Source organism: Pipistrellus hanaki (genome assembly GCF_964339955.1).
Source record: "Pipistrellus hanaki genome assembly, chromosome: 3".
In the NCBI taxonomy this organism is placed as follows: domain Eukaryota; kingdom Metazoa; phylum Chordata; class Mammalia; order Chiroptera; family Vespertilionidae; genus Pipistrellus; species Pipistrellus hanaki.
In genome coordinates this window covers 188,043,033-188,069,220 of record NC_140505.1, presented here as the reverse complement: position 1 = coordinate 188,069,220, position 26,188 = coordinate 188,043,033, and the positions used below count along the sequence as shown (strand labels likewise).

General features: G+C 62.4%; 1 protein-coding gene across 7 annotated transcripts in view; it reads right to left on the bottom strand.

Moving 5' to 3' along the window:
- Positions 1-1,358: 1,358 nt before the first annotated feature.
- The window catches only part of EFCAB6 (EF-hand calcium binding domain 6), a 105,929-nt gene continuing 81,099 nt past the window's right edge, over positions 1,359-26,188 (bottom strand). For 4 of the 7 annotated variants that reach the window (XM_084878112.1, XM_084878114.1, XM_084878113.1 and 1 more), the window contains 11 exons: positions 24,749-24,867; positions 22,214-22,486; positions 19,025-19,180; positions 16,076-16,271; positions 15,264-15,455; positions 9,112-9,339; positions 5,850-6,086; positions 5,129-5,297; positions 3,067-3,251; positions 2,092-2,241; positions 1,359-1,489 (listed from right to left, as the gene is read on the bottom strand). In XM_084878112.1, the coding sequence (XP_084734238.1) occupies positions 1,367-1,489; positions 2,092-2,241; positions 3,067-3,251; positions 5,129-5,297; positions 5,850-6,086; positions 9,112-9,339; positions 15,264-15,455; positions 16,076-16,271; positions 19,025-19,180; positions 22,214-22,486; positions 24,749-24,867 (2,028 nt within the window). In that variant the 3' untranslated portion in view covers positions 1,359-1,366. Of the gene's footprint in view, positions 1,490-2,091; positions 2,242-3,066; positions 3,252-5,128; positions 5,298-5,845; positions 6,087-9,111; positions 9,340-15,263; positions 15,456-16,075; positions 16,272-19,024; positions 19,181-22,213; positions 22,487-24,748; positions 24,868-26,188 lie in introns of those variants that run through there. The other 3 variants (XM_084878115.1, XM_084878116.1, XM_084878118.1) reach the window with 3 other exon arrangements.

The following is a 26,188-nucleotide window of genomic DNA, read 5'->3' as shown; positions in this document are numbered from 1 at the left end:
AATTATAGAATTTTCTCCATTTTTTTTCTCTTTGCATTTCAATGTGTGTACGTGTTTTCTTCAAACTCACGCACCTTCCCTCGTGCTGAGCGAACTATTGGGTCTGCTGAAGGCAGTCTGTTCCTCTTTCCTTTTCCACTCCTGTGGGGCCTCGGGCCTGGCCAGAGGAGGGGGGAGGCAGTGGCACCGGGAGCCCAGCGCTGCGGTCAGCAGTGCCCTAGCCCCTCCGCCTCCTGGCTTTGACTCCGAGGGTACTGGCCCCTCAGCCCTGAGACCCTCTAACACATGTGTCAAACACAAGGCCCGAGGGCCAAATTCAGCCCGCCAAGGCCTTGCAATGTGGCCCGCACGCGCTGTCATCACTGCACTCCGCTGTCAGTTTATGACATTGTCAGTTTATGACTGTTCAGTAAACCATTCGGCCCGCGATTTATGCTGGATTTTAGATTTTGGCCCCTTCTCTGATTGAGTTCGACACCCCTACTAGGAGGTCCGGCTCCAGGCTGTGGGCTGGGGCTCTGAGGCTCCCGGAGACCAGGGCTCCCCACCCCTCCTCTCTTCTGTCTGTGCCTCCGGTCCGGGCCCTCGCGTTAACAGGTCTGTGTGGCACGGTGCTGCTGGCTGGGCGGGGGCAGCTGCGCCCGAGGAAGGCAGCGCAGGGGGAGGTCCATCTCTGCAGATGCGGAAACGGGGGTGGTGGGGGGGCAGGCTGCACAGGGCCGGGGCATTCTCCCCAAGAAAGGAGCTGCTGGGCTGAGGGGTCCCTGCCTCCTGCCCTGCCAGAGCCCCTCAGCCTCCACCCCACACCCCTGCCAGGCTGGGGGGGGGGGGGGGCTGAGAGCCTGGAGCACGAAGCTGCTCCCCCACCTCAGGCCACCCTCCGCGCCACACCCACAGGCCTCCCTCTGCGGGGCTGGCTCAGCGTCTCCACAGGCGGAGCTGCATCTGCCAGGGCTGTGCCAGGGCCGTGGCAGGTAGGGCAGGCGAGGCTGAGGCCCAGGTCCGTCCAGGACTAGGAAGCGCTGTCCCCGGCCCCCACAGGCTCTCAGAGCGGAAGCTCCAGCGGGGGGGGGGGAGAGGGGGGGATGAGGGGAGGCTTGGGGGGTGAGATGAGGGAGGGGAGGGGGTCCTCCGAAGCCACAGAGCCCTCTCCACAGAGGTAATACTTTATTTGCTCAGACTAGCGAGGCGCTGAGGCTCGGGCGATGGCGGCCGCCGGGGCGGCGGTCATGGCCGGGACGAGGGCAGTGCCGAGCGCTGACCGCGAGGCCGCCGCGGCGGGGCTGCTGGCTCCTGGCGGCCGTCTCACCGTTCCCGGGGCCCGGCCGCGGTCCGGCCGGCGGTGGGCGGCCCGCTCGGGCGGCGCCTACTGCAGGAAGGCGCGCAGGAAGTCGTTGTAGGAGAGCCGGGAGGACAGCGTCTTGTCGTAGTACTCCAGGATGTGGAAGAACTCCTCCTCCGACAGGTTGATGCTGAACTGCCGCAGCACCTGCGGCGGGCCAGGGGCGCGGTGCCACAGCGCTGCCTTCAGCGTGCCCCCTCCAGCTGCCCCCTCCCTCCAGCTGCCCCCTCCAGCTGCCCCCTCCACTGTGCCCCCTCCAGCGTGCCTCCCCCTCCAGCATGCCCCTCTCCACTGTGCCCCCTCCAGCGTGCCTCCCCCTCCACCGTGCCCCCTCCAGCTGCCCCCTCCAGCGTGCCTCCCCCTCCAGTGACTCCTGCAGCCCTCTCCCCCAGTCCCTCTCCTCTCCCCCACTTTCTCCCGTGAGGGCACCAGAGGCACCACAGTCAGACAGTGGAGGGCACTGCTCAGCCGCCCCGCTGTGGGTGAGCGTGCTGCCTGTGGAGGCGGCTGGGGGCACGGGGCCCTGAGGCAGGGCCAGGCACCGGCCTCTGAGGGGCCACAGCTGGGGCCTCGCTCAGCCCCCCCGGTTCTGTCTGGGGGTGCTGTGAGGAGAGGGGCCTGGGTCCCCGGGAGCCCGGGGAGTGGAGGCCTCCGGGGGAACCTGTGGGTGCGGGAGGGCGCTGAGCCCTCAGTGACCGGGCCCCGGGAAGGGGGTCTGGGAGAGCTCGGGCAGCGGCACGCCGGCTCACCTTCCGGAAGTCCGTCACGCCCACGAAGCCCGTGCCGCCCTCGTCGTAGGCCTTGAAGGTGCGGCGCATGGGCCGCCAGCAGTGCATGACCTTGGGCTGGATGCGCAGCAGCGCCGAGTAGAAGGAGGACGTCTCGGCGCCGGCTCCTTCCTGGAAGAGGAAAGGGAACCAGGGGTGAGACAGGGCGCTGGATGGGAAGTGCCATGGACTGCCGCCCCGGGAGTGGGGAGCCGGCTCTGAGCCCTCATCATTCCCACTGCCTCTCCCTGCGCCCCCCCCCGGCTCCCCGCGCCCCTCGCTGCCCCCTCCCTGCGCCCCCTCCCGGCACGAGCCCCCCGTCCCGGGCTGGCTGCGGGCTCACTGGCAGGCCCAGTGGTTATCGCTCACCTGACAGCTGCCCGGAGCTGGACAGGCCGTAAGGAGTGAGGACGTGGGGTGGCAAAGGCTCACTTGGCAAGTGCATGGACATACTTGTTATATGTGTACATGCATACACCACACATGTGCACACGTTTATATTACACCACGTGGTATGCACACACATTGTCTAAGCCAGGGGTCCTCAAACTTTTTAAAGTGGGGGCCAGATCACGGTCCCTCAGAGAGCTGGAGGGCCGGACTATATGAACTACTAATTCCTACTGTAACACCTTGGCTGCGCTCACTGCCCAAAAAACCTGGCGGGCCGGATCAGACTCCTCTGCGGGCCGCATGTGGCCCGCGGGCCGTAGTCTGAAGACCCCTGGAGCCCACACATCATCCGAGAGTGACCCACAAACGCATGTGCAGGAGGAGGTCTGCGGGGCATCGGGCGCAGCGAGGCTGGCGACACCCGGGAGGGGGGTCCCCACAGCGCCCCTCCGCGGCCTCCGAATTGCTGTGCCGCCCTCACAGGAAGCGGGGGTGCGCACTGGGGGTGAGCCGAGGAACACGGGGCCTGTCCCCCGGCACGCACGGCCCCGGGCCGGCTCCTACCATCTTGTCTGCATTCTGGATCCTCAGCCGCTGCATCAGCGAGGTCTCCGTGGCCCGCAGCAGCAGCACGCAGCTCTGCAGGAAGTCGCAGTAGGCGAAGCGCCCGTTGTCCTTGAGGTCGTACTTGACCGTCAGCTGCTGGCCCTCCTCCTGGCTGAGGTCCAGCTTGAACTTCTCAGCGAGCGCTGAGGGGAGCGTGCAGTTCAGCCGGTGGCACTGCATTCACCCCTCCATTCACCCATTCGCTCCCCCTCCATTCACCCATTCGCTCCTTTCTTCCTCGCTTCGTTCATCCATTCACTCATTCGTTCATCCATTCACTCATTCACTCATCCATTCATTCATTCATTCGTTCGATCATCACTTGCTGAGGTGCCACCTTTGCTTTAGACCCGTTTCACAGGCTCTGGGCAGTGCTGGACAGGGTGGAGCCATGTGCACACGGCACGCTGAGTGTGGTATGCCCCCCCCCCTGCAGCCTGCTGGCCTCAGATCCTGGTTCTGCGTAGTCACGTCGCCGGGGAGGGTGGAGAGGGCTGTGGGGGCTACAAGGAGCGGATGGGAGAGCAGAGGGGGTGTCCGGGGAGGGAACTGTCAGAAGGAAGGCTCAGGGTCAGGCCAGCCATGCGAGGGGCAGGCGTGTGGGCCTGGAGCTGAGTGGCCTCCGCCGGTGAATCAGTCGGCTTCGGAGGCACACTCGGGTCCAGAGGCTGCACGATCCACACACTGAGTCCTCCCCCAGGGGTGGCCTCAGGCGGGTCATAAAGCCTGTACTGATGGCCACGCAGGCCAGGGCTTAGTCTGGCCTCTGACTAGGACCATGTAGACACCACGTCGGGGGTCCTTCTAGCTGCCCGAGGCCGGCACGTGTCGGTGTCAGGCTACCAGCTCCCCTCTAGCTCGCCCTCACGCTCAGCTCTGACCGGCGGCCAGGCTCCCGCTGTGTCTGCAGTGATGTCTGAGCGGGAAGAGACTTAAGAGCCTCAGGCTCCAGCTTAAGGCCAATCACTGAGCCCGCCTGTGACCACACAAAGGCAGCCAGTCTGGAGGAGGGCACGCTAGCGAGTTACCGAGGCTGAGGGGCAAAACCAACACAGGTGAACGTTCTGTAAACAGAGGCACCAGCTGGACCAGCTGGAGGCCGGCGTGCATGCGCAGGCCCCAGGTCAGGCAGCCGCGGGGACGGCTGGGGCTGTGGGCGGGGCTGGGAGCCCAGAGGAGCCATGCCCAGGGCTGCCGATGCTCCGCCCTGCAGGGACCGGTGCAGGCAGAGCAGCAGAATGCCTTCCAGTATGTTTGTGCAGAACTGAATCTGAATGGAACATGGAGGGCAGGCAAGCTGTCTGGGTCACGGGTCGCTGGCTCACATGAGTTCACGGTTAGAAAGGAAAACCAGCGATGCCGTTAATGACAACGCAAATTAAGGCCCATCCGGCTCAAACCCAAAAGAACTAACACGAGCACGTGGCACGCAGCAGGACAGCCGCCGCCGCGGACAGCACTGCCACTGCTCTCACGCTCTTGGGTCTGTGTGTCTGGGGCAGGCACTGCTCACACAGGGGTTCACATGTGGTTCCATTTGTGCTTTTTGAGGCCACGGCTGTCCCCACAGCAAACCGCACAGATACTGGTTCCCAGAAACCCTTTCCTGAGGAGGCCAGGGCGTTAGTCAGACGGAGCTGAGGACTTTGGGGAGGGTGGCCGGTCAGAACGATTGCCTGAGTTACGTGTTAACAAACCATGTGCAGCCGTCAGCAGGAGCATAAACCAAACCGGCTGCGTCTGAATGGCCCATCCAAGCGCTGCTCAGTGAGTCCTGGGAGCTGTGTGGGGCCTCGCACCCCGGCGTCCCTGTCCCTGCCTGTCCCGCCCCTCGCTGTCCGTCATTCACATGCACCCCGCCCCCCGGGACCAGCCAGGTCTGTGCTCCGGCGCAGAGGTGATGCCAGCGGGGGAGGCTCAGCAGGGTCCCGTGGGCTGGCGCCCCGGCCCGCCCTCACCACCCGATGCCTTCCGGGGACGGCTGTGCCTGGAGGTGAACCTGTGCCGGGAAGCCACGCACCCAGGAAGTCGGCCGCGGAGATGTCGCCCTGCCTGTGGGGGTCGCGCTCCTTGCACTCCCGCAGGAGCTCGCGCCAGCAGCCCTGCACGCGCCTCCGCAGCCGGCTCTCCACGGGCTCGCAGTTGTGCAGCTGCGGGGTGCCCAGCACGGTGCCCCGGCTGCTGGCCGTCTGCGGGCGGAGAGCGGTGTCACCGAGCGGAAGGAGCAGCCCCGCAGGTGACCCCTCAGCAGTAACACGAGGAGCAGAGCTGTGTTTCCGCTGTGGGCCGTGCTTGTGCCTAATCACAGGGACCCGGGACTTTTGGGGATAAATTTGTGGCCGAGATTCAAGTACGGAGAGAGGTGACTTCCGTGTCCCTGGGGTGTGTGCGTGTGAGGGACATGACGTCTTTGCCAGGGGAAGCGTCAGGAAGGAAAGGGGCACCTGTCTGCGTGCGTGAGGCATGGCCCCAGGGAGCGGGTGAGGCAGGCTTCCCTGGGCACCGCTCACCGACTCCGGCATCGGCTTTCTGGCCGGGATGCTGGCAGCCTGGCTGCCAGGACAGCCCCGTCCCCGCCCCCCACCTCTTCCTGCCTCCAGTCCTCCTTACTCTCCCCTCCCCTCTCACCTCCCTCCCCCGGGGCCTGCTCCTGCCCTGTGCCCCCACCCCGGGCACCCACACCCGTGGGAACACAGGGACCACCAGGGCCAAGGCGACGTGGGCCAGGGGTGGGAACTTACACAGGGCTGGCTCCGCGGTTTGGCCCCCGTTTTCGGGGGGTCTCGGGTGGACAATGACGACCCCACAGCTCTGCCTCCCTCCGAGGTGGCGGGCACGTCGCACCTCCTCTGGGCCTTGGGGGAGTCGCCACTGCTGGGCGGGGTGGCCGCCTTCTCGGAGCTGAACCGGCTCAGGAAGTCCAGGTAGCGCAGCCGCCCCTTGGCCGTGACCGGCATCTCCTTCCAGAGCCGGTCGAACTGCGGGAGGCAGAGGGCGCCCGGGTCAGCGCAGACCCCGAACCCGGGCCCGGAGGCGGCCCTCAGCGGGGGGCTCCGCGCCCAGCTCAGTGAGAAACCGGACGGAAAGCCGATCCGGCCCCCACGCGCCGGCGGGAGCCTCCGAAGCCTGAAGGAGCCAGGACAGGAGGACACTGCGGCTCTGAGGGACATGTTTACTGGCCGGGCCTCCGAGAGCGGTTGCAGGTTAAGGGCCTGAAACCTGTGGTCAGTCATGGGCGGAGCAGCATGCACGATGGACGAACACGGAGGGGAAAATGCCAAGCAGACCCCTGGCCCTGTGGTCCTGCCTGCCCAGCCAGACTCCCTCCTCCTCTTCCTTCATTCCCCCCTCCCTTCCTTCTCCTCCTCCCCTTCCTCCTCCTCTAGGTATCTGACTCCCTCCTCCTCCTTCTTTCCCTCTCCCTTCTCCCCCCTCCTCCCCTTCCTCCCCCTTATCTTCCTCTTCTGCCTCATCCTCTCTCTCTTCCCCCCTCCTTCTCCTCCCTCCTCCGTTTCCTCCTTCCTCCCCCTCCAGGCACCTGGCTCCCCCCCCCCCCCCCCCCCCGCAGGCTCTGAGCTGTGCAGGCAGCTCCCCGGTGCCAGCCCTCAGCCTGTGCTGGCCTCCGGTTTACCCCGAGAGTGATGTGCCTCGCACTGTGGCAAGGCCGTGTCTGGGAGAGGTGCGTGGCCTGCCCGCGCGCTGTCTGGTGTCACGGGCTGTGACACAGCCACACGCAGCGGCAGGGACACAGCAATGACCCAGTGCCTCCGAGTGAGCCCCCACTAGTGGCCTGGGCCTTCAGGGAGCAGGAAGAAGGTAACGTGTTTGTAACTGTGTTTATACCACAAGGCCCTGTGGCACCCGCCTCTGGCACATGTGGGGGGCAGCGGCTCCGGTCAGCACGGGAGAGACTGTCCCCGTCCTTCCCACGCACCGGCCGTGGCCAGAAACCCATCGCTCCTGGGCTCCCAGGGCGAATGAAAAGGGAGCCTACTGCAGGTGCACTGGAATGTGGGGGTGAGCGGGAGGGGGAGGGCGAAGGGAGGGTGTTCTGGCCCCGAGAGGGGAAGGAGGTTTGGCTGAGGACAGTATTCCCGATTCGGTTCTGTAACGTTTTCTCTGACTGAGCGCAGACCTGCAGGGAGCTACTGGGACGGATGGAGCGGTCACCGTCCCCTCCACCCATCTCCCCGGAGGCCACACGCCCCGGAGCCACCTCCGAGCCAGGAGTGAGCGGCAGGCGCATCAGATGGAGGTTCTTGAGGACAAGCTTCCAGGTGGGGGAGGGGAGGGGCCCATGGAGAGCGACCACCTTCCCCGCAGCACAGGCCGCCATGGCCACCCGCTCCCGCACGGCCGGCCGCGGGGTGTCAGAACGCAGCCTCTAAACACCGTGCTGGTGGGGGAGGGCCGACGCGCTGGGGACAGTGATGCTCAGAGGAAAAGTAACATCCGGTCCCTGTTCCGAACGGCTCGGTGCAGAGCGCCATCATCCCGTCTATAATTAGAGTAAAACCACCCGGCTAATGAGCCGCTCATTGGAGAGCCTGCCGGCCTCAGGTGCCCGCGGAGTAAGAAGCGCGCACGGGTCCCTCTGAAGGGCTCGGGTCTGCTGGGGGACAGCGCTCCTGCTCCAGGGACAGACCACTGGGAGCCGCGTCTCAGGTTAGTGAGCCAAAAGGCTCAGACCCGAGAAGCTCATGTCTCAGCCACGGAAATCTGAGCGCATCTGAGGAGCGTCTCTGAGGACTTCCCCTCCTGGGCAGTGAGGTGCGAGGCCCGATGGGGTGCGGCGGCCTGGTGACCCCCTCCCCGTGGACACTCGGACCCCATGAGGCGGCTGACCGGCTTCCTGGGGAAGACTGACTCCCGGGCTGCAGGAGGCGGAGGAGCCGCAGCAGGGCCCGGAGGTGGGGAGCGGGCACCTCAGTGTGTGGGGTTTCCTTCTGCACCGAGTCACCCTCCGGAGCCGGGCACTGTCTTTGAAGACCGAGCGGCCGGCACCAGGGCAGCATTTGGGGTGAAGGGAAACCCTCTTCTGCGAGTGGGTCGCTGTGCAGTGCTGTCAGCCGCTCGGTCCCTGGCTTTCGGGGGTGGGGGGAGCGCCCACACTAGACACTGTCCACTCCGGACCTGCTGGGCCCCAGGTGCCAGGTTCTGCTTTGCATTTGGGGTTCAGTGAGGGGTACGGTGAGGAGCAAGAAGCCCCTGCACCCTCAGCTCTCCGAGGGGCCGGAGGAAAGTTCTGATGGCGCAGCTATCTGGCCTTTTCTCGTTGTTGGGGTGGGAGTGCCATCTGTCGCTCTGGACAGTGGGACAGCCGGGGTGGCATGCCCCAGCGTGCTTGGGAGCAGCCCCAGAGCACCCGAGAGCCCAGCCCTGAGCCAAGGACCGAGGAGGGTGAGGAGGGAGCCGGAGGGACACGCACAGGCAGGCTGCGGGAGGGCGCCCTGGTCGGGGCGGGGCTGGCCTCCCCTGTGGCTCTCCCACACCCAGGGCTGCAGGGGGAGCAGCAGCACAGAGGCGGCTGGGGCTGAATGCAATTTGACTTTAAAAATGAAAGTGAGCCCTGGCCAGTGTTGCTCAGTGGATAGAGCATCGGCCTGCGGACTGAAGGGTCCCGGGTTCAAATCCAGCAGGGGCACATGCCTGGGTTGCAGGCTCGATCCCCGGTGTGGGGTGTGCAGGAGGCAGCCGGTCAATGATTCTCTCATCAGTGACATTTCTATCCCTCTCTCGCTCTCTCCCATCCTCTTTGAATCAATAAAAATAAGAAAATAAAAGTGACACTGTTTGCTTCGATAGGAATGATGCCCTCTGTGCCTGCCGCAGACACAGAGGGCTCTGCGAGTTTTCAGTGAGGTTAAAACCAAATAGTCACGACCACAACCCTCCCCAGAAAAGACCCCCCCATGCTCTTCCCAAGGACCGCTCCGCCAGCACCAGCGCCACGGGGGGCGCCTGGCTCAGGCCGGGGTCAGGGTGCCACCCAGCGCCCGCTACCTGCTCGTCCGTCAGCACTTGGACGTGGCGTGTGCAGATGGCCCGGAACTCGTCCCGGGAGGCGGTGCCGGCCTTGGCGGTGTCGAAGTTCTGGAACTCCTGGGCGATGGCCTGGTAGCGGGTCGCCACGGCTCGGTGCAGCCTCGCCAGGATCTCGCGGTTGGCCGCTTCCTTGGGGGACCCGGGGGGCGGGCACTTGGGCATCTTCTCAGCCCACTCGGAGGCATTCTGGGCAGAGAGGAAACGGACCGACTGGTAAAGGACGGGTGGCCCCGGGCTCTGGGCCCGTCACCCCCGGACCCGGGATCCCGGCTGAGGAAGGTGACTGGAGACAAGGCTGTCACACAGGCCCGAACACGGGCTCCTGCTCAGCTATGTCAGGAGCAAACTGAGTCCCCGCAGGGCGGGGCGGCAGGGCCGGGGCCGGGCTGGCGGGCCCAGCTTTCCCGTGTGCCTGGGCGCTCATTCCTGGTCTCTTCTCTGTCCCTTTAAGGACAGTGAGCGCCTGCTCTGCCTGGAAAGGGCCTCCCTCCTCCACCAGAGGAGTCAGAGGGCAGTGCTCCGGCCGCGGGCCCTCCCGTGGGAACCCTTCGAGCCCACAGGGAGTGCTGGGCAGTGGGCGCGGGGAGCAGGGAGGTGGAGGGGCGGCCCTCTCTGGGCCTCGTGACGCTGTCCACGGTGCTGAGGAGCCAGGAAGCCTGGGCTCCGGGGAAAAGGGCCCGGGAAGAGGGGCCTCAGAAGGACCTCCTCGCTGTGAGTTTGGGCGTCGGTGCGGGAAGAGGGCTCCTGGGAAGGTGCCGTGGGAGGCCCACCCTCAGCACCCGCTGAGCCCGAGGTGGGCAGACAGGACAACAGGACCAGCAGGCAACGGGGAGGGACTGGTGGCCACCGGCGGAGGCTGGGAGTGCGAGGATCTCTGTGTGTCCGGGGGGCACCAGGGAGACTGGGGTCCATGGGAAGTCAGGTGTGGAGACGGGCTCAGAGGGCGAAGACATGGGGGCAGCTGCCCAGAGCCTCCTGCGAGGAGAGAGGCCGGAGGTGCCTGTGCGGGAGGCAACCAATTGACGCATCTCTCTCACATCGCTGTTTCTCTCTCCCTCCTGCTTCCACTCTCTCTAAAAATCAATGGGAAAAAAAATATCCTTGAGTGAGAATTAACAATAACAACAAAAACTAGATAATTTTCACCTTAGTCAGAGTATCCCAGAATATGGGAAGGGAGATACAGCAGCCCAGTTCACTACAGATTACCCCACCCTAATACCTAACAGAAAATAGGATAAAGCGAATACTTTTAGGAAAAAAATATAAACCAACCTAATTTATGGACATTAATGCCAAGACATTAATGTGTTTTTAAAGAAAGCCACTAGGAATGTTTAGCACCATGTTTAAAAACGGCACACCAAGTTTAAGTAGCGTTTATTCCAAGCTTAAGGATCTTTGAGAATTAGCAAATCCTTCCATTCCATTAACAAAGCTCATGTCAACAAAGGGGAAGGGCATCAAATCTCAATCAGCACAGAAAGAGAGATGAACAAACCCGTTCTAAGTGGAGGTGGCCAGGGATTGAGAAATAATAGGAAGAAAGAAGATGCAGAAATAGATTTAAAAGCTGGGAGCTGGGTGGGATGCCATCCTCTCTGATGGAGAGGCAGGGAGACGATGACCCTGAGCCACTAAGCACATTTATTTATGCCCCGATACCAGGAAGTAACACCAGAAACTTAGACTCAGAGGAGCTCATTTGCATTCTTAAGTAGGCCAGAGCATTTCTGGAGGTTGACTGGATTTCCATATCCAGACCCGCCCCTGCCGACACCTGAGCTGATATGAAGGCCAAGCTGATTGCACCATCCGCCATCTTGGGGAAATGTGTACCCTAGATGCGGCTCTGCCAGTCGCCTCAGACTCAGCTGACAGTTTAAAGAAATGCCCAGTGTGCCTTCCCCGGCGGCCCTCTACAATTTCCAAAGATAAAACTGTAAGTAAATCTAGTCAGAGTCTAATAAAAATACCAAGGAACATTTGGAGGAATTATTATACATCCTGGTATTAAAGTTGCTATCTATAATAATAAGAGCATAATATGCTAATTGGACCAGACAGCCGAACATCCCTCACAAAGCCAAGGCAGCTATGAGGGCTGAAGGCAGCGGCGGAGTGATGGGTGGTGCCTTCCCCCGATCGGCTATTCACCTCCCGCAGAGGGAGGCCAGGCTGCAGCCTTGGCCCGCTCCTCCGTGTGGGGAGCCGCCGAAGCCGTCAGTAGGACATCCCCAAGGGCTCTTGGACTGTGAGAGGGAGCAGGCCGGCTGAGGGAACCCCCTGCCAAGTGTACAGATTTCCGTGCACCGGACTTCTAGTAGAAAAATAAGCACGTGAGCACTGCCATGACACCTTTGGGAAAGGCTAGTAATGAGGCTTTGGACCTGCCAGGTATTAAAATGCCATGAATGTGATGTAATCACGATGGGAAAGGGAGGTCTTAAATATGCAACTAGCCCATGGAGACCCACTCTGACGCTCAGGGACACAGCTCTGCACTGCGGCCTGGCTGTCAGGTCACAGGCCCGTTTGTTACAGCGTCACACGTCACAGAGGCAGGGTGCTGGGCCCAGGTGGCCCTGGGCAAGGCAGAGCCTCCAGTGCCATAATGGAGGCTCTTTCTTCCCCCTGAGCCATCAACTGCCAAACACAGGCCCGCTGAGGGCTCCGCCTCAGCCAGAGGACAGCGTCCCTCCGGCCGCCTGGGCCCGGAGTCCCCGCGACATCCCTCTCCGTCCCCACATCCAACCCCCAGGCCCCCTGGCCCCGCGTGCAGTGCGGACCCACCTTCGCCCCCGGCCGGTCACTTCCTGCTCCTGCTCAGTCACCTTCCCCTGCGTATGGCACCCGCTCTGGAAGGAGTGGGGCCTGGGAGGGCAGTGCATACCTGGGAGCCAGGAGTCTGGCCGCTCTGCGGGGCAGGGGTACCCAGGCCGGGGGTGGGGGCCGTCTGGTCATGAGGAACGCTCATGAGGGCTGGTCTCTGAGCTCCGTGAGATGTGCCTGAGAGGGTCCCCACCCTCCTGTGCAGGGCTCAGGTCCCCTGGTCACAGAGCCCAGAGCCTGAGGGTGTGACAGGAGCAGGGTGTGTCACAGAGGAGGGCGCCCAGGAGACCTGCAGGGCTGCACGCAGTGACCCTGGGGGGTCAGCGCCGGGGGAGCAGAGGGACAACCAGGCGTGTGCGCTGAGGAGCGGGCCTCCCAGGAGCAGCAGCCTGGGCGGAGGAGGAAGTGCAGGTGCACAGCCACGGACGCCCGTGGCCACAGGCGCCACTGTCCCCGCTCCGCCGCTGAGGGCCACGCAGAGAGGGCCGGGAAGTGCTGGAATCAGGGAGCCAGCAGAGAGGGCGCTGAGGGGCGGCCTGTCTGGTGGGAAGGGCCTCGGGGGCGGGAGAGGCGGATACCGCTGTGGGAGGTGCGTCTGACGCCAGTACAGACATCCCTTCAGTGTTTGCAAAAGTAATCACTGCGTGCTCGCTGTAAAGACGTAAAAACTACAGACACAAGGAAAAAACAAAATCCCCAGCCACCCCGCGGCTGCTGCCCCCCAGGTGCACGAGGGACGGGGCGCTGACCCGAAGGTCCCCAGCCCTGAGGACGTGGCCCAACTGCTCCCCGGCAGGGCCGCCTGCCTCCTGAGGGCACAGGCCGGGGCCTGCGAGGCGCCCACATTCGGACTCCCAGGCGGCTCAGCCCCGCGCCCACCGGCCAGCCCGCTCCCGAGGCAGGACGAGCAGGTGGCTCCCGGTCTGGAGCGTCTGTGTCCCTGCCCTTGTCATGTGACCATCAGTCTGGATGGGGAAGCAGCGCTTTTTCTAGAACCAGAAGAAATGTATCTCCTCGTCAGAAAAGAGACAAAAGAAATAACGCCCAGTAGATGAAGGACAGTCCGCAGAGAGCCGGCAGTGCGCCTCCATTTTAAAAGCACCCACTGATCTCCTATGGGGAAAAGCAGGCCACCCAGGCCGGTGGCTCAGTTGGTTGGGGGTTGTCCCGTGCCTGGGTTGTGGGCTTGATCCCTGTCAGGGGTGTGCAGGAGGCAGCTGGACCATGTTTCTCTCTCTCTCCCTCTCCCGTCCTCTCTCTCTAAACCAGCCGTCACCAACCTTTCAGACCTCACAGACCACGGGTTGGCAGCCGCTGCTCTGAAGTAAGTGATATTTTTTTAAAGCCATAGCTTCACAGTGTGAACCTGCGGCTCTGAGTCCTGCCGTTTGTGAGTTGGGGGTCCGAGGGCGGCAGCCCGGGTGGGGCTGCACAGAATTCCCCTGAGCCCACCCCTCCCGCCCAGCTCCGGGCTCTCTCCGCCCCGGCCAGACCCTGCGGCCCTGCCTTGGCCTCAGCTAGGGCTGCTCCCGGGGCACACGCTACGGCTGCCAGCGGGGGTGCCTGCAGGAGGTGCTGGGGTCCCAGCCACGTCCTTCCTCTGGCAGCTCAGCCAGCCCTGCCATCATCCAGCGCCTCACGCCAGCCCAGCGCCCCCTGGCCCGGGCACGGCTGAGGGAACTCGGCAAGTGTCAGTCACGCCGTGTCCACCGCTCTGCCATGGACTGACCCAGAAAAGAGCTCCCTCTCCTGTCAACAGCCACGGCCACACACGTCCTCGCCGCCGGACACCACCCGTCGTCTCCTGAGCCGCCTCCACAGAAGGATGGAGCCGCGGGGCAGGAGGCTGGACGGGACCCACCGGGGAAGCACGCACATCGACTGCTCCCTGTACGCAGCCTCCAGGCCCCTCTGCCCTCCTCCTGGCGTCTCACCCTGTGACTCTGGGTCCCCCCTCTGCCCTGTGACCCTGGGCTCCTCCCACTGAGGAGGCGGGCTCTGCTGGGCCAGGGGGAGGTCAGGAGTGACGGGGGTGACAGGGAGGAGGAAGAAAAGCGGACGGCTCCGGGCACAGCGGCATGACAAGGGGCCGTGTCACCTTCCCACCCGCCCGGGAGCCATGGTCAGACACGTGGCTTGTAGGGTCGGTGCATCCCTGCACCTGTGCTGGGCACAGGGAGCTGCTGGAACTGGGGTTCACGGGGTGTCCTGACCGCGGAGGGAGGCAGTGAGCCCCCCGCTCCCTCCTCCTCCCCCCGGCGGGGGAGGAACACGCAGGGGCAGTGGCTGTTAGATGCTCGGAGGACGCCTCCGCTCCGTAAGAACAGTGCAATTACTCCCAGGAATTGAAAAATTGCTTCATGTGATCAAATATTTTGATTAGCGAAAGAATTAATTGTACTGTGTCTTCATTTTATTTACAGTGGATTAATGAAAGCTAAAAATAACAACAGCAACAACACCGCCTGTCACACAGACAGCGTCACCGAGGCCGGATGAAGGCGAAGCGGGGACCGCTGTGGACCCGGTCCGGGGGGACTGGCCCTGCACCCGCCCAGGGAGGCCTCGCTCTCCGGCCTGGGGACCTGCGTGGTGAGTGCAGAGGCTGGAGTCCCCAGGTTCCAGGCGCAACCCCTGCAGCGCTGCCGACCTTCCGTGCAAGGACTCTTCCCAGGTGGGGTGACGGCGAATCCCACGGTCCCCCAACTCCCTTCAAATCAAGAAACCCCCTAAGAATTTACATCTTGTGCAGCCAAAGCAGCAGTCCTCGGGAAGAAATATGAGCCCCATGGTCAGCCACCCTCCCTCCTCCAGGAAGTCCTCCTTGATTTCCTCTGGGGCCTGCTGATTGTACATCTGTTTATGCTCACTACCTCCACATTTCCCGCTGCCCCAGGACTGCCTGGAACATGGCCTAGGGTGGGCCCGACACATAGTGGGTCCTCAACAAATGCCTCCCGAGTGAGTTCCAGTTCCTTCACTGCCACTCGGGGCCTCACTTCTCTGGACCCCAGACCATCTCCAGGGCCCTGAGAATCCCGAGCACTCTACACAACCCGACAAAAGCACGCTCAAAAACGTCTCTGAAAATAAGATAGTAACTTTCAAACGAAGTATAATAAAAGCTATGTGTTCACCTTCTCATACAGTCTTCATATCGAGCTTCCTTCGGATGAGCTAACGGCCCAGGGGCCTGCCCCTTCAGGGACCTGTTTTTAGCCGGTCACCCGCTCTGCAAAAGCGCGAACCAGCGCGTGCCCGGGGCCGCGGGCACTCACCTCCTCCAGGAAGCCGCCGAAGCTCTGCAGGAAGTACTTCCAGCCGATGCAGGGCGTCAGGTGGAGCCGCAGCTTCCGCAGGAAGTAGTGGAACTGGTTGTCTGTCAGCTTGTGACAGAAGTCCTTCAGCACCTGGCCGAAGTCCGAGGCCCTCACGCACCCCGTGTCCTCCTTGTCCAGGGCAGAGAAGGCCTGCGGGAGGGGACACAGGCAGGTGCTAGTCCAGCGAACCTCCCGAGGCGCTGTCCTGTGCTGCTCCTGCCGATGCGGCAGGCCGAGTGCGCACCGCCTGATGCTGGCCGCTCAGCAGGTGCGGGCCTGGGGCTGCGGCGGGCCTGATGGTGCGCCGTGCCAGACTCGCAGGCGATGCGCTCTATCCGCTCCTATTCGGATACGAATGGGTGCAAAGGGAACCCCGGCCCCGTAACTTTTGAGAGAGAGAGAGAGAGAGAGAGAGAGAGAGAGAGAGAGAGAGAGAGAGAGAGAGAAACATCGATCAGTTGCCTCCCGTACGTGCCCTGATTGGGGATCAAACCTGCAACCTAGGCATGTGCCTGACCAGGGATCGAACCTACGGCCTTTGGTATATGGGATAATGCCAGCGCCCAGGGCACGGGAGCTCTGTCTGCAGCAAGTACGGACAGACACCTGCTCACTGAGCACATGATCCGAGCCCCTCCTCGGAGGTGCGACACCGGGGGCGTGGAGGGGCGTGGCGGGGGAGGGGGTCCGGAGGAGGGACGGGCTCGCAGCCCTCCCTCACGGTCCCCAGTCCCCAGCGGCGGGTCCGCGGTGAGGGCGGCCTGCCGTACCGTGGCCATCGCCGGGCCGCTGGCGGCCACCACTCTCTGGACGTTCTTCAGGACCTCCTCCGGACTCAGCTTCGCAAAATTGACGGGCCCGGCCGGCTCGCTTTCCCTCGGCTCAGGCCCGGATGGCTTGTTGTCCTCCACTGCCCTCAAGAAGTCAAGGTAATTGATGGAATTGTTTTGCCAGCTGATTCTCAAACTGGTCCCCAAGGAAGAAGAAAAAGAAAAGAATATATTAATTAAAAAACCCTATCAGTTATTCATCCAACACTCGCGAGCTGAGCACAGAATGAGGTGGAGAGCAGGAATAACGGGAAGGCACCGTGCCCCGGCATGTGGGCGCACGCGTGCCTGCACACCCATCACCACAGCGTGCCGGGCACACAGAACCTGCCCGCTCCGGGAGAGGGTGGGGGGAGGGGAGACTGTGGGCCCTGCCGGCCGGTGAGGCCACAGGGGCCTGGCCAGAGGCTCCGAGGCGTGAAGGCTGACAACAGGGCTCAGCCGGAGAGAAGCTGCAAGAGGCCCCACTGAGGAACCTGGCCCGTGACCGGGGCAAGCAGGCGCCGGGGCAGGGCTGGCACGGGCAGAGCAGAGCTCCGGGGTAGTCGGAGGCAGGCCTGTGGAGTGGGGGCGGGGCCAGGGGGAGGGTGATGGAGGGTAGGGGTTGGTCCTGGAGGTCTTAGCTGATGAGACCCTGCCCTGAGGAGCGGCTGGGGAATCTGAAGAGAAGAGAAATGCAGCAAAGACCGCGGAAAGGAAGAGGGGACGGAGGACGGAGCAAAGCACCCGATCACCCCTTCACAGGAATGGCGGAAGCTGAGCGGCCAAGCCGGAAGACAGTGCACAGAACCACTTAGCTGAGCAGTCTCTCAGGGAACACTCCACCTGAGTGAGGTGTCAGCAGGACATCCCCGTGGAAACGGGCCCTCCTGCCTCCGCTCCAGCACACAGTGCCTGTAACCCTGCAAGAACACTTGGGGGGGCGGGGGGGAACCCAAGGTGCCATGAGAACATAGTGCAAGTTTACTGAGGATGCAAATAACTCCAAGTTTCACTGCTCTCAGAGCTCCCAGTTCTGTCACAAGTTCTCCGGTGTTTCTGGCACATCATCACCTAAACTTTCTTTCAGCAGGAAGGAGCATGTCAAAGAGGAGGAACCTGGATTCCTGCCTAGCACAGGGAGAAGCTCCCGGGGAGGGAGACTCTCAGGGACTCAGGGGGAAAAGCTCCTGGGGGGGGGGGAAAGAAGCTCCTGGGGAGGGAGAAGCTCCCAGGGACTGGGGGGAGAAGCTCCGAGGTAGGAGAAGCTCTCAAGGACTCGGGGGGAGAAGCTCTGAGGTAGAAGAAGCTCCCAGGGACTGGGGGGAGAAGCTCTGAGGGAGGAGAAGCTCCCAGGGACTCGGGGGGAGAAGCTCCGAGGTAGGAGAAGCTCCCAGGGACTTGGAGACGTGCTCTGAGGAGCAGGAGCCAGAGCTGTGTCTCCGCCCCACAGCTGCAGATCAGCCGGCCCGGCCCAGCCCACGGCGCTGGCTCACGACGGAGACACAGGGAGCGGGTAATCAGCTCTACTTCATCAGCAGGGTAAACTGCCAAGTTGGTATTAAAATTTAGTAATAAAATCAAATGCATATGCTAATCTTCTTGGTATTATTTAGAAAGATCTATTTTGGACCTAGAAAAGAATAATCTACATATAATTACAAATAACGGAGCTGTTTCTCATCAAGAGGTCTTTGAGAAGGAAAAGCACCCGAGCCGGGGCCCCTCAATCAGGTTTCAATCCCTAAGGAAGGGTCGCCCCGCTGAAAGGTGGGCCACAAACATCCCACAGTCCTTCCGTCGTCTGCAAATGCACCGAGACTCGCTATTTTTTAAAAGACTCACACTCATTTAGTGAATTATTTATCGGGTGCTATTTTCCCATGATTTATTCATTGAGTGCATATGAATTCTTGTTCAGCTGGAAATAGGTTTCCTGAGAGGAGACCCTATCTCAGGAAAAAGAGAGCACACAGGCATCTGAGCATGAATTGGTCCCCTCCTCCCTCTCTCTCTCTCTTCTCTCTCTCTCTCTCTCTCTCTCTCTCTCTCTCTCTCTCTCTCTCTCTCTTTCTCTCTCTCTCCACACACACACACACACACACACACACACACACACGCTAGCATGGGACTTCTCACAGCTTGAACACAATGGAGCGATGTCTTCAACATTTTAAGGGAAAAGAATGTCCTCCCTAGGACTTCACGCTCAGACAAGTCATCAATCTGTGTGGGAAAGAATTTCAGAGTTTTCAGACAAACAAGAACTCAGAACATTTATTTCCTGTCCATCCTTTCTTAGGAAATTACGTCGGGAAGTACTCCAGCAAAGTAAGCATGTGAGTAAGGAAGAGAGATGTGAAAAGTGGGAATGGGGGTCCAGCCCAGGAGCATGATGGGGCAGACAGGGAGGCTCTTGGGCATCGGACCTCGGACAGGAGGAGGGCCGGGCGCTAGGATGGAGCACCAGGGGAAGAGCCCGGGAGGACAGGCAGAGGAGCAGGTGCGGGGGAAGCTGGAGCTGGACATGGAGGCTGGCCTGAGCCTGTGCTCCTGGAAGCCAGTGGCAGCTAAGCAACCACCCTCCCTGACGTCCTTGGACAGGGCTCAGGCAAAGAACCAGCTTCCCCTCTGACGTAGAAAAGACTCCTGGGATTGCCATGACGAGCTGGGCGCAGCCCTCCCAACGCCTGGCTTAGAAACGACGCCTGAACTTCCTTTCACTCACTGACCGAACTGTAACTCAGCTCCCCGCCAGCATCGCTAACATTTAAGCTGCTTTTCCTTCTGCTCCGGTGACTCCAGCCCATTAGCATGTGGCTGGCAGAGGAGGTGTGGGCCATTGCAATGTCAGTCTGTTTGGACAGAGGAGGAGGAAGGAAAGCCGCCCGGACTCCAGGGAGAGCAAACCTGCCCAGGAGCGCGGCCAGCTCCGCCTCCTTGAGGGGAACGCCGCCGTCCCGCAGCGCCTGCTGCAGCTGGAGCAGGGACACCGAGCCGCCGCCGCCCGTGTCCAGCTTGGCCAGCGCCTTCCTGATGTCCTCACAGCGGCCCTTCAGCTTCTCCCTGGACGAGAACACGGGTCAGAGCCCACAGGAGAGCAAGCACTGCCTCAGGCGAGGGTCTCACCACCACCCAGCGTGACATCCCCTCAGGTTTAAGAGGCAAATGCACCACGTTGGTCACTCCCATCTGTCAACTGGCTCTGGCCCTGGCCAGTTTGGCTCAGCGGACAGAGTGTCGGCCTATGGACTGAAGGGTCCCAGGTTTGATTCCCAGTTGGGGAACGTTGTGGGCTTGATCCCCAGAAGGGGGCGTGCAGGAGGCAGTGATCAATAATTCTCTTTCATCATTGATGTTTCTCTCTCTCTCTCCCTCCTTTTCTCTTTGAAGTCAATAAAAATGTATTTAAAAAAAAGAACTGAGCCTGAAGCTGTTTGGCAGCCTCGGTGCGACATTGAAAAGAGAGGTATAAGTGTGTGTGCCTCGCACGTTATCACCACCAGCCAACTGCGCCTGGGAACCCGTCTTGTCTTGTTACAGAACCAGTGCAGAGAGTGGGACCCAGAATGCAAAGCAGTGGTTTTATACGATGTGATGTCCCCCATAAAAGCTCCCTGGGCACCTCCAGAACTGCTGTGGGCACCGGAGCACACCCAGTAACTCCGAGTGGCCGCTACAAGTTACATTCCAGCGGGCAGGCGGATGGCACTGAAGGCACAGGGTTGGTGGGTCAGGAGAGAGCCGGGCAGGACTGGGAGTGGCACCAGGGAGAGGGTGTGGGTAGGAGTCACTGGGAAGGTGGCCCAGGAGCAAGCCTGAGCTGGAGGAGTTGGTGGGCAGCTACCTGGGCACAGTAGCGTGGGGGCCAGGGCTGCGCTGGTGGGGTCACGGGGGGGAGGGCCGGTCAGGGTCGGCAGAGGGGAGGCCCAGGACCCTCGTTTTGATTCCGGGAAGGAGACAGGGCCCTCGGGCGGCGGGCACGCTCCGCTAGAGGCTGGTTTTCCTGCAGAACGTGCTCAGTTCTAAACGTGCTGATTCCGCTTCTCAGGAAAGTTCTCTGACCACAAAGAATGTCGGGGACTGAGAGTGTGGGCAGCTGTGGATGGCACTCCTCCCCACCAGGTCTCCCCCAGGCCTCTCCTGCAGCACTGAGCAGCGGCTTGTCCACGCCTGAGCGAGGCTCAGAGCACAGAGCTTGCCGCATGGTGACCGACGCGGCTCTGGGTTCCCGTCCGGTTCCTGGTCTGAACAGTGACACGGAAGCCCAGGGGCCACTGTCATGGCCTGTGGACAGCCACTGCACCCCCCACTGCCTCTGAGGAGGCGGCTGAGCGGCCCGGGCTCTGGTCCTAGGACTGGCCCAGAGGTGGCCGGCCCCGAGGGCGGCACCGATTCCGAGTCGTCAGCTCGGACTCAGGCAGAGAAAAAGCAAGGCCTGGGAAACACCCCGAGTTTGAAAGAGGGCTTTTCCAGATGCAAACAATGCGTCAGGCACTCCCGACAAAACCATCCCCTCAGGTTTAAGAGGCAAATGCACCACCGTTGGTCACTCCCGCCTGCCAATCTCATCAGTCAGGAGAAACGAGGGGAGAGTCCGGGAGACACTGGACCTTAAGGACGACCCGGGGGGCTGCTGCCCGGCACTTATCGACACGGCGTCTAAAGGGCCACGGACAGTGCTGCCCCCGACGGCGGTGAGAAAACGGGGCTGTGGTTAATGGAGTAGAAGGAGGCTGGCCCTGCCAAGGAGGCGAGAGGGCGGCTGGGCTCGGCGATCAGGAATCCCTCCCGCTCCACGGCTCCCAGTGGAGGACAGGGCAGAGCGGCCGGGGGCGTGGGGCTGGGCGCCCCTCCCACCTCACTGCTCACACGCGGCGGGGGGGAGGGGAGGGCGGGTAACGAGGCCGGCCTGCCTGGTAAAGATAAACCCACCTTTTCATTAGGGCTGGGGCACGTTTGGTTTACACCAGTCTTAGGCATATTTTTCCTTACTTTCCAAACTCCATCCTTTATAACTCAGTCACTTCCCAATCAGGGCGGCACGCTGCCTTCCCCTTCACCCCCTGCCCCCCTCCACCCCCACTCCAGGAGTCTCGCACCTCCTTTCTGCGCTGCTGGGCCTCTTATTGCCTTTGGGGGTTCTTCAGCAACAACTCACTCACTCGCGGGCTCTCTGAGGGGCGGGGCCAGAGCCGAAGTGACAGCAGGTGGCACAGTCCCGGGCAGCAGGGGGCAGCGGGCAGGGCCCAGGCCTGGGCAGTGCCGATGGGGAACCAGAACGGAGACCAGCCAGGAAAATCTGCCCAGCTCTGTGGTCACTCAAGCATGGCAAAGCCCGCTCCCATGCCACACACTTTTAGAAGTCCAATGCGCTATCCATTGCGCAACGGAGCCACCTATGCCACACACTTTTAAGGTACGACATTGGTAACTGGTTTTCCATGTGAAGATGACCCTCCTGGTCCCATGGTCCAACACGGCTTGGCGGGACCTCTGCACGCCCCTCCTGGGCCTCGCGGCCGGGCCCTGTGGTCACACAGGCTGCCGTCCAATGCCTTTCCTCAGCCCTCGGTCACACACGCCGTCCAGGAGCGTGGCGGCAGCGGTTTCGTGGCCTTAGGGGCCCCTCTTCACACCCCGCGCTCCCTAGGACCAGCGTGGGAACTCCGGCAAGCATCCCTGCCCACTGCTGACCGAGGGCCTCGGCTGCGTTATTTCTGTGGCATAAAGTCCTTAACACAGACGCGCTGAGTCCGAGACGCACTCACTCACTCGCTCACTCACTCACTCTGCAGATATTCGCCGGGCCTATGGGTGTCAGGCGCTGGCCGAGACAGGAGTGTGTTCACGCCCCTGCATCCCAGCTGCCCGGGCAGGGCCGGCACGCACAGTGATGCCTGAGAGGGACAGTCTCCGGGCAGAGGGCGGGCCCCGGGGTGCTCGCGGGGCTGTGACAGCACCGGGCCCAGCACCCGGCAGCGAGCGCACAGTCAGCTTCGTCCCCTCACCAGCCCGGAGGCCGCAGCTCAGAACAATGTCTGCTCGGATGCCGGCGGTCAGATGGCGGCTCCCGGCCCGGGACACACCCTGGCTCACCTGGCTGGCTCAGCCTCGTCCCTGCTCGGAGGAGGCGGTGCCGGAGGCGGTGGCAGCGACGGTGGCGGTGTTGGGTGCTGTGCTGGGCGCTGCTCCGGGCGCTGCTCCGGGCGCTGCTCCCGCGGAGGCTCCTGCTCCGGCGGCTTGGTGAAGTGGCCCATGAAGTTGGAGCGGTCCTCCGAGTAGGGCCGTTGCACGTCCGCCATGTACGTGATCCCCAGCTGCTGCACGAACTCCGGGAACGTGACGTGCCCCTTCCCCGTGGTGTCATAGCTGCAGACACAGCAAACGTGGTCAGTGCCGCGGTGACGGCGCCGCCAGGGCCCCGGCCCCGCGCACGCAGCTCCGCCGGCCAGCAGCACCGGCTCGCCCGGGGCCGGTGACCAGGACCTCTGGCCTCAGGCCGCCTGCTCGGAGCATGCATTTACCAAGTCCCCTGGCCATGCCAGGCACGGGGAGTGTGTAACCACTGCTTGTCCCACGGGGCTCACCCAGACAAGGTGGTCCCGGCCACCCCCACAGACAGCACCCAGACAAGGTGGTCCTGGCCACCTAACAGACAGCACCCAGAAAAGGTGTCCCAGCCTCCCCCACAGACAGCACCCAGAAAAGGTGTCCCAGCCTCCCCCACAGACAGCACCCAGACAAGGTGTCCCGGCCACCCCACCAGACAGCACCCAGACAAGGTGTCCCGGCCACCCCCACAGACAGTACCCAGACAAGGTGGTCCCGGCCACCCCCACAGACAGCAGCCGTGTCTGCTTGCCGGCCAAGCTGCCGGCTGGAACCCGCTGTGCCAGCGGGAAGCTCCGGGCAGCGTGTCACGGAGCCGCCGGGAGGAGTGCGGGGAGAGGAAAGGCCTCGGATAGCTTCAGGGGAAGGAAGCCCGGGAGTGGGACCGCCTTGCCTTTGTAGCGGTGCCGGCACAGGCCGAGGGAGACGGCAGGAGGGAGAGGAGAGCTACTCCGCACCTTTGGTGTCGCCTCCTATCACTGACCTCCCCCTGAGTCACAATTCACTCAAAAAGGCACAATGCAGGGCTTTCTCTCCCAACGTCATTGGAATAGAATTACTTGCAATAAAGCGTGTTATGGCAAATTGCCAATTTTCTTTAAAGGGGAAAAAAAGCCTTATTTATTTTAACAGCAGATCTTGGTCCTCATCTGACCAATACAGATGGCACTTGCGGGTGTGATTTCCTAGAGCAGTGGTCGGCAAACGAGCCACATGCGGCTTTTTGGCCCCTTGAGTGTGGCTCTTCCACAAAACACCTCACCTGTCTATGCTGAAGTACCATGAGTCTATGTTGAAGAAGTGGCGCTAGAAGAAGCTTAAGTTTAAAAGATTTGGCTCTCCAAAGAAATTTCAATCGTTGTGCTGTGGATGTTTGGCTCTGCGGACTAATGAGTTTGCCGACCACTGGTCTAGGGGAATCAGAGTCACAAGGACCAGGCCTGTGTTTAAAGAGGTCGCGGCGTCACGCTCCGGGGCGGTGCGGCGGTGCCGGCGTGGCAGTGCAGGCGCTTCCCTGTGCAGAGCGAGCCCCCTCTGCTCCCCGGGGCCGAGAGGCTGAGGGAGCGCGGACCCAGCCCAGACAGCCACCCCCTGCCTGTCTCCACTGGTTACAATGAAGAAGATGACTTTCTTGTCTGTAAGGGAGCCCACGCGTGTGCCCGCTGCGCCCCAGCCCTCGGCCATCAGAGGGACCCCCGATATGACTCCTGAGAAAGAAGGCGGACGGGGCTCCCTGGCCCGTGTGGGAACTGATCTGAACAAAGGAAGGTTTGGAAGGACCTCCAGTTGCTTTCTAAATTAGACACAAAGCAGCCCACCGATCCAAACTGGCCAACACCCGCCCTCTTGGGAAACATGAAGGACTGAGAAGTGGCCTGAGCGCTTCCTGAGCGTGCCCCGAGAGGACGTGGGGGCGCACAGCCCTGGGGACGGGGTTCAGACAGGGGCCTGGACCCGGAGGTGGAAGTGTGTCAGACATCTGCCCGGGGTGCTGCCACGGGGATGCTAACCAGGCTGCTTGCTGCAGGCCACAGGAGCCAGGGTGTGGGCACAGGAGCCGGGGTGTGGGCACAGGAGCCAGGGTGAGCCGGGGCGCGGGCACAGGAGCCGGGGCGCGGGCACAGGAGCCGGGGCGCGGGCACAGGAGCCGGGGCGCGGGCACAGGAGCTGGGGCGCGGGCACAGGAGCCGGGGCGCGGGCACAGGAGCCGGGGTGCGGGCACAGGAGCCGGGGTGCGGGCACAGGAGCCAGGGTGAGCCGGGGTGCGGGCACAGGAGCCGGGGTGCGGGCACAGGAGCCAGGGTGCGGGCACAGGAGCCGGGGCGCGGGCACAGGAGCCGGGGCGCGAGCACAGGAGCCGGGGCGCGGGCACAGGAGCCGGGGTGCGGGCACAGGAGCCAGGGTGCGGGCACAGGAGCCGGGGCGCGGGCACAGGAGCCGGGGCACAGGGCCCAGACAGACAGGCCCCCTCACCCCCAGCAGTGACGGAAGGCAGGCTGGTGCCGGGAAGAAGCCGCTCACCGCATCCACAGCCTGTCCAGCTCCCGCGGCGTGAGGGGGATGTCAAAGCCGTACAGCGCGTTCTTTATGTCCCGGCGACGAAGGATGCTGTTGCCCTCATGGTCGGTTTCTGTAAAATTCTACAACATCAGGAGGCAGCAGTGAGCAGCACAGCATGCGTGTCTGTGGCGGGAAAGAGGGCTTCCCGCTGTCAATCTCTGGGCATCCTAACCCAGTGGTCGGCAAACTCATCAGTCCACAGAGCCACATATCAACAGCACAACGATGGAAATTTCTTTGGAGAGCCACATTTTTTAAACTTAAACTTCTTCTAACGCCACTTCAAAATAGACTCGCCCAGGCCATGGTATTTGTGAAAGAGCCACACTCGGGGGGCCAAAGAGCTGCATGTGGCTCGTGGGCCACAGTTTGCCGACCACCTCCTCTCTCCGGAGGCCCAGCCGCCTCCTCCCCCCTCCAGCCCCAGCCGCCTCCTCCCCCCTCCAGCCCCAGCCGCCTCCTCTCTCCCCTGAGGCCCAGCCGCCTCCTCTCCCCTCGGCAGGTGAGGAGCACCCAGGACAGGACTCTGGGCGGGCGGCTGGCCTCAGGGAGCGCGTGGTCTCAGGTGTGAACCGGACTCTTCTCCTGACAGACACACTGGGCTCCAGACAATGAGAATAAAGCCCGCCCACCTCCACACACACACCCGCCGGGCCTGGGGAGGAGGGCGGCGGGCTTCCTGCTCTACATCTCAGAGCAGCGGCTGCGGAGGGGAATTAGGGGCGCGGGACTCCCTCCCTCCCCCTACCCCACCCCACCCCGTCATGGCAAGCTGCTGCGGTGCCATTTTAATGTCCCTGAGGGGTGACTGGGGGCTGACTGGGGATTTGAGGGGACCACAGACCAGATGAGGAGGTACCCCGAGCACTCAGCACTGCCTTACACCGCTTCCGACCACCAGCCATGGGCCCTCCCCCCGCTAACCCCCCCCTCCCCGCCCCTGGTGAGGGACCGAGAGCCCCAGGATGAGGAATGCGGCAAGGGCACATCTCGTGGGGGTCAGGGCGGGTTAGCAAGAAAGAGGGGCATGAAGGATGACGCTGGGACCAGAGACAACACCCCACCATTGTTCACAGGGGAGCTGGCTGTATGCGCAGGAACAGGAGAGCCCACAAATGAAGTCTTAGGACAAACGAATTCAGCAAGAACTCCGGATTCCATGTCAACAGGCGAAACCGCCCCGGTTTTAGGTACCAGACACAGACCGTGGATTTTAGAAAATGGCGTTTTCAAATAGCATCAAACATAGGAAGTCCTAGGGGACAACCTTCCGAATGCCTGCACAACTTCTCCACAGAAGAGTCTGCAGCCTGAGGGGGAGAGTCTAGAAAATACAAAGCAGGTGGAAACAGCTCCTCCCACTCCCCCTGGACTGAGGAGGCCAAACAGCAAACGCCCTGC